We start from the raw sequence: 7,083 nt of genomic DNA, 5'->3' as shown, positions 1-7,083 counted from the left end.
TATATATATATATATATATATATATATATATATATATATATATGAGTGCATATGTGCTCATGTGCATGTGTGTGTATATATATAATCAGACACACGCTCTCTCTCTCTCTCTTTTACACACACTCACAAACACATAGACACACACATATATACTAGTGAGTGAACAAACAGGAGTGGCACTCAATATGTATAGTTGGAGGTGTATTAATTCTGAGTAATAGTTTGATTTCATTTTTCATGTTACAAAGTTTTATGGATGTGAAAGCATATCCATCACTTCAGACATTTGGAAGAAAAGTAAAGAAAACACAAAATGGATTCTTTATTACAGAGATAATTTAAGCCTACTGGTCAGTTCTTATCACGTTGGTGTAGTGATAACTCAGTGAGAGCAAATAATGGATTAAAAAGCAGGCACAATGTCAATTTCACTCAATCATTGATGCACAATATTTGTTGTGCCAGCAACCCCAGAACTGCAGACATGGAAGGTGATATTCTCTGCACAAGTAGCATGCATAATTTAGCTTAATTTAAGTTGATGTATCAAGATTATTATGTATCAATAATTTGAAATATATCAAAAGCACGTATCGCCTATAACAATGATATGAAATATCTATCCTTCTATTAATGGATACAACAGGCTCTTGGATTATGTGCAGTCTTTCTCAGGGGTAGAGTTGGGAATTATTGGTAAATAAAGTGTGGCCTGTCAAGCATACTCCATTTGATGTTGGTTGAGGTGTTACTGTGATGCTAGAATCTCCAGCTGAAGCAGGACAAGGTGGTGGATTTCTCCCTGTCCCTACATCAGAAGTAGGACATGTGCTGCGAGTATCTTCCCCTAAAGTTATTGGCTGTCATGCTCATATGATGTCTTGTAATACTATTGTGTAGTGAGAGGGTGACTCTACAGACCACAGATTTTGAGAGATAGAATTCTCCCAGTGAACATCTGGTATGATTTCGGAAGTTACAAGTGTGAATCTTGAATGGAAATTGTGTAGAAGGATATTTGTTTCTATTATAGTGTGTAATGCTGGAATTGATGCTATCAAAACATGAATAGCTGATCTTAACATTATGGAATTAAAAAGTTTATGATATTTATAGGTTCTAAGAAAATGCTGCCTAATGAAGGTCAGGAAGCTCCTGGTTATATTGGTAGATGCATCGAGGATGACTGGATGTTTGTAAAAAAATACTTTCATTTTGTTTTTCTCTTAAGGCTTGGTGATACAGATGAGGGTTTTCCAAAACCACTTCTTGCTAGTTATAACAAGATACAACTTTGCTGAAGATCTCTCTATTAAAGATAGGTTTATGCTTCTAAACTATCTTAATGTTCCAAAAGTTCACTACTGTCAGATGATCAGTCACATGAATCTTAGACTAAACAGACTGTGAAGATTTTCAGCTATTTTTCTCTACCTCTAGAGTGCTATTTTCTCCATCTTGTTTTGTACCTATGTGCTCACATGTGTGCATGTAAGTATATATGTGTGCGTATGTATGTATGTATGTATGTATGTATGTGTGTGTGTGTGTGTGTGTGTGTGTGTGTGTGTGTGTATACAGACAGATAGATAGACAGATAGATAGATAGATAGATAGATAGATAGATAGATAGATAGATAGATAGATAGATATGGTTATCTGTTTTGTTTCTTTTCCATTTTATTTCCTCCATATTAACATTATTGTTATAACTTTATAATTACAGGTATACTCCGCATCACCAAAGATTTGACCCCTTCTGGAAATATGGGTAAAATTTTATAATCTTAAAAGCAATATACACATTTTGTTTTGGACATTACCAGCACCTACTAGTTCTCTCCTCCACTCAAACTTAACTTTTACATGCACTAATTCAACTGACCTTATTTTTCACCGACCTCAAAATGTTTGTTAGCATCTACTTCCTCCTTTGAAACTTCTTCACCTTGTTTGTGCAACACCAACTCAACTGACTTGGGTCTTGCTGCTAACTTAATCAAATAGTACTTCCTCTCACTTTAGTCCTCCATCTCTTTTGCTTTTTCATCTATATCTTTGCATCTGATGTGATACGACTGGAACATTTTGCCAATGTAGAACATAATTACTTTCCTTGGCTGTTGCTGTTTTACTTTCTCATGTGGATTTCTTGTTTATAGCTACTACTGCTGGATTGAAGTGTTAAGGTGTCAGATATGTGCTTTACTCTTACTCAACATGACTAGAAAGTACTGTTAATTGAAAGTGAATGTAGTAGTGCAAAATGCTATAAAGGGATTGTGTTTGATGTTAATCCTGATGTTCTACAAAGGTTTTATGCAGATGGAAACTCAACACTGTAGCTGTTGGCCAAGTGCTTAAGCAGCAACTAATTTAAGTGCTCTAACATTTTTTCATAGACAAAGGTCTGATGCAGAAGCTGTTGTCTAAATTGACAATCAGATATGTAAAATGCCAATTAACATGATAATCATTGGAGTAAAACCTAAAAGTTTGTATGATGATTTACAGAAAGTGGAAGTTGCAGTTTCTAATGCAAAGCCCTTTCTTAGTCTTAAAGAATGGTTTTGAAAGGTTTTAATTTGCACATTAACATGACTGGTGAAATTGTCAGCATTGATACAGAGGCTGCTACTCTTTATCCCAAAGAACTAAGAGAATAATTACTGAAAGTGGCAATACACCAGAATGGTATTGACAAAACTGGGTTTTTCTAGAAGTACACCCTACTAGGACTTTTATTCCTAAAGGAAAACATCAGTAGCAGGCTTTAAAGTTTCCAGAAATCACCTGTCACTGTTTGTAGACTGAAATGCTGCTCAGACCCTTCCAGTGTCTCACTCTGAAAATTGAAAGGCTTTCAGGGCTATGCTAAATTTAATCACCCTGTGGTTAAGTGATTGTTGTATTGCATGTTCGACGTATGATATAACAGGATAGTAAATAACGTCCTCACAAATCATTCTTCTCAAGATACACAATACTTGTAATTACACTTGATAATATGCAACTCTCGGCTTTACACAGCTCACAGGCTCTCTCCACACTCTCTGCACATGTCCATTTATATTATGGCACAGTCCATTAGGAGCCAACCAAATAGGAGTGTTCTACTTCCACACAACACCTCCCCCCTTTGAGATTGGCTTTGTCCTTTATTTTTATTCATTTATTTATTCTTTAATTTTTATCATAATTTTATTTCTTTGATGAGAAATTGGCATATCTCTTTCTCTTGGCGTTAATTTCCATCATTTCTTTTCTTGTTCGACCTATGTGTCAGTTCTGCTTCACTTCTCGCCTGTCTTGATTTTTGGTATATCTTTTCTTTAGTTGGTTAAAATGCCTTTTATATTCATATTTTGGTCCTTTTACCATGTACACCACATTACCCAAACATCCAGTTATATTACCTTGTTCCCAGTCCTGTTTTCCATTTTAATTCATTTTAAAATACACTACATCACTTATTTAAAAAAATTTCGTTCTACTTCCCAAATTCTGTGTTTTCCATTTCCTACTTGGCAACAATTTGTCAAACACAGAACAAACCTTTCTGGAGAACATCAAATCTGCAGGTGACCTATCTGACTCTGTATTTGGATTTGGCGTTATTCTGTAAGAACTTTGTCATATTTCTATCTTCAAAAGCTTCCTGTCTGGTCTTTCTTAAGGCTCTCTTGAATGTGTCGATGAATCTTTCCACCAACCCATTTGACCTTGGAAGGTGTGGCAGAGTTAATACATGCTTCATCTGGACTGGCTTACAGAATTTTTTGAACTTCTTCACCATGAATTGTGTGTCATTATCTGACATGATCGTATCAGGCATTCCATAATGAGCAAACAATTCTTCCAAGATGTCAATAGTCACATTTGTGGTTGGTCTTGAACATTTACACCCTTCAGGTCATTTTGAATAGCTATCCACCACGATGATATAATAATAGCCATTTATTGGTCCTACAAAATCCACATGCAGTCTAGACCATGCTGAATCTGTTTTTGGCCATGGCTGTATCTGCATTGAGGGCGCCTTTGTTGCCATAGCACATCCCCTACATTGTTTTACCAGTCTATCAATTTGTTTGTCCATATTCGACTGATACACATAACTCCTTATGAGGCTTTTTATCTGACCAATCCCCGGATGTCCTACATGCAGTGCTTCAGGTATTACCACCAATTGTGTATACATCATCACATACTGAATAATGCTTTGAACCTGCATTCTGCTCATTTATATTATTTTTCATATTACTTTGCAACAGTATTTTTTTAATCTTGTTTGTGAACATATCTTTTTTCAATTTTAATTTAATTTCTTCTAGCATTACCAACAAATCATGTACTACATTGCACAAAGTATGATCACTGTATCTTCAAAAGGTTCCTTATATTTTGGAATTAGCCTAGACAACCCGTCTGTGTGTCCCATTTTCTTTGATGGCAAAAACTCCATCTGAAAATCATAGTTCAACAGGGTAGTCCCCCAGCGCTGTAAATGGTTTGCTGAATGCATGGGGATACCCTTTTATGAACCGAAAATAGACAGTAACAGTTGGTGATCAATCTGCAGTGTAAACTTCCTACAGTGTAGGAATTTATTTCTTTACTGCAAAAATTAATGATAAAGCCTCCTTTTCGATCTGGCTGTAGTTTTTTTCTGCTACTAGAACTTTTGATGCATGTGCAATAGCTTTGAGCTTACCATCATTAAATTTATGCAATATCACAGCTCCTATACCATATTCACTGGCATCTGATGCCACAATTATTTTCAGGTTTGGGTCGAAATGAGTTAATAATAACTCTGATGTTAATCTCTTTTTTAATTCCTCAAATGCTTTCTGACATTCGTTTGTTCAGTCACATTTCATGTCTTTCTTTAACAAATTATTCAACGGAGCTCTTAGCTCATACATTTTAGGTATTTACAGCTGGTAATAACTTACCAGATCTAAAAATGCTTGTAATGTTGTTTTGTTAGTGGAAGCAGGCATATTTTTTATTGCACCGATCCTAGAAGGGTCTGGTTTTCATCCGTTTTCATCAATCCCCTGTCCCAAATACTTTATTTTTGTTTAAAAAAATTGCATTTATTTTCCCTTACTTTAAATCCATAATCACTTATTCTTTTAAAAATATTTTTTGTATGTTCAATATGCTGATCCCTCAATTCACTTTTGATCAATATGTTATCCAAGTATGGGACCACAAACTCACAGTCTGCTAGCATAGTGTTCATCACTTGCTGAAATATTGCTGGTGTGACCTTAACCCCAAATGGCAGTCTTTTGAAATGGTACAGACCTTTATGAGTATTAATTGTTAATACTTTAGCACATTCCTCATCTACCAATAATTGGAGGTAGACCTCTGACAAATCCAGCTTGGAAAAAATTTTCCCACCATTGCACTTAGCAAATATTTCTTCTGGCCTTGGAGGCAGATAGTTGTAATTTTTTAAACAACCATTAAGACCTGTTGAGAAGTCCACATATACTCTTATTTTGCTTTTCTTTTTTATATATACAGTAGGAGCCGCCCACTCTGAGTAGTCTACTTTTTCAATTACCTCCATGTCTTCCAACCTTTTTTAGTTCCTTCTCAACTGCTACAAAGGTAAAGGTGACGCTTTAGATACAAATAATTACAGAGGTATCAAGTTGTTAGATCAGGTAATGAAAGTCACGGAGAGGGTCATAGCCCAACTAATTAGGGAGAGAGTCAGTTTAGATGAGATGCAGTTTGGGTTTGTGCCAGGCAAAAGCACCTCTGATTCTATATTTCTGGTAAGACAGCTGCTGGAGAAATACCTAGCCAAGGATAAACCTCTGTACCTGGCTTTCGTTGACATGGAGAAAGCCTTTGACAGGGTCCACCGATCCCTTATCTGGTGGTCAATGAGGAAACTAGGGATAGAAGAATGGTTAGTTAGAGCTGTGTAAGCCATGTACAGGGACGCTGTCAGTAAGGTGAGGGTTGGCAATGAGTACAGTGAAGAATTCCGAGTAGAGGTAGAGGTCCACCAAGGTTCAGTCCTCAGCCCACCTCTATTTATCATAGTCCTCCAGGCGATAACAAAGGAATTCAAGACAGGATGCCCCTGGGAGCTCCTCTATGCTGGTGACCTTGCTGAGTCACTATCAGAACTAGAGGAGAAGTTTCAGGTGTGGAAGCTAGTCAACCTAGCTAAAACCAAAGTCCTAATAAGTAGGAAGGTAAACAAAACACAAACCCCTTCAAGTAGAGAGCCCTGCTCAATCTGTAGAAAAGGCATAGGTAGAAACTCTATAAGATGTACCCAGTGCAAGCTATGGTCACATAAGAGGTGCAGCAATATCAAAGGAAGGTTAACTAGGAAGTTAGTTTTTGTATGTAGCAGATGTTCAGGAGCAATAAACACTGAAAATGTGCAGAAAACAACTTTGGTCACATTCCAGGGAGAAAAACTAGACTCAGTTGATAGCTTCCTCTATCTAGGTGACCAAGTTAGTAGTGGGGGAGGGTACGCCGAAAGTGTAGCTGTTAGAATAAGAATAGCCTGGGCAAAGTTCAGAGAGCTCTTACCTCTGCTGGTGACAAGGGGCCTCTCACTCAGAGTAAAAGGCAGACTGTATGACGCATGTGTACGAACAGCCATGTTACATGGCAGTGAAACATGGGTCGTGACTGCTGAGGACATGCGTAGGCTCACAAGGAATAAAGCCATAAGCCTCGATGGATGTGTAATGTCAGTGTGCATACTAGACAGTCCTTGAGAGAAAAGTTGAACCTAAGAAGCATCAGTTGTGGTGTACAAGAGAGACGATTGTGCTGGTATGGTCATGTGGCGAGAATGGATGAGGATAGCTGTGTGAAAAAGTGCCACACCCTAGCAGTTGAGGGAACCCGTGGAAAAGGTAGGCTCAGGAAGACCTGGGCTGAGGTGGTGAGGCACGACCTTCGAACATTGGGCCTCACCAAGGCGATGACTTCTGACCGAGACCTTTGGAAATATGCTGTGCGTTAGAAGACCCGGCAAGCCAAGTGAGAACAAAATCCAAGGCCCCTGCCAGGGGTGTAGCCAGCCCACTT

General features: G+C 37.6%; 1 protein-coding gene across 1 annotated transcript in view; it reads left to right on the top strand.

The window, feature by feature from the left end:
- Positions 1–7,083, top strand: part of LOC128248071 (uncharacterized) — a 65,246-nt gene that overhangs the window by 24,049 nt on the left and 34,114 nt on the right. The window contains exon 2 of the mRNA XM_052968474.1: positions 1,727–1,771. Coding sequence (XP_052824434.1) covers positions 1,727–1,771 — 45 coding nt within the window. The remainder of the gene's footprint in view (positions 1–1,726; positions 1,772–7,083) is intronic.

The sequence above is a fragment of the Octopus bimaculoides genome, chromosome 6, assembly GCF_001194135.2.
Source record: "Octopus bimaculoides isolate UCB-OBI-ISO-001 chromosome 6, ASM119413v2, whole genome shotgun sequence".
In the NCBI taxonomy this organism is placed as follows: domain Eukaryota; kingdom Metazoa; phylum Mollusca; class Cephalopoda; order Octopoda; family Octopodidae; genus Octopus; species Octopus bimaculoides.
This window is presented reverse-complemented; position numbering and strand designations above follow the sequence as displayed.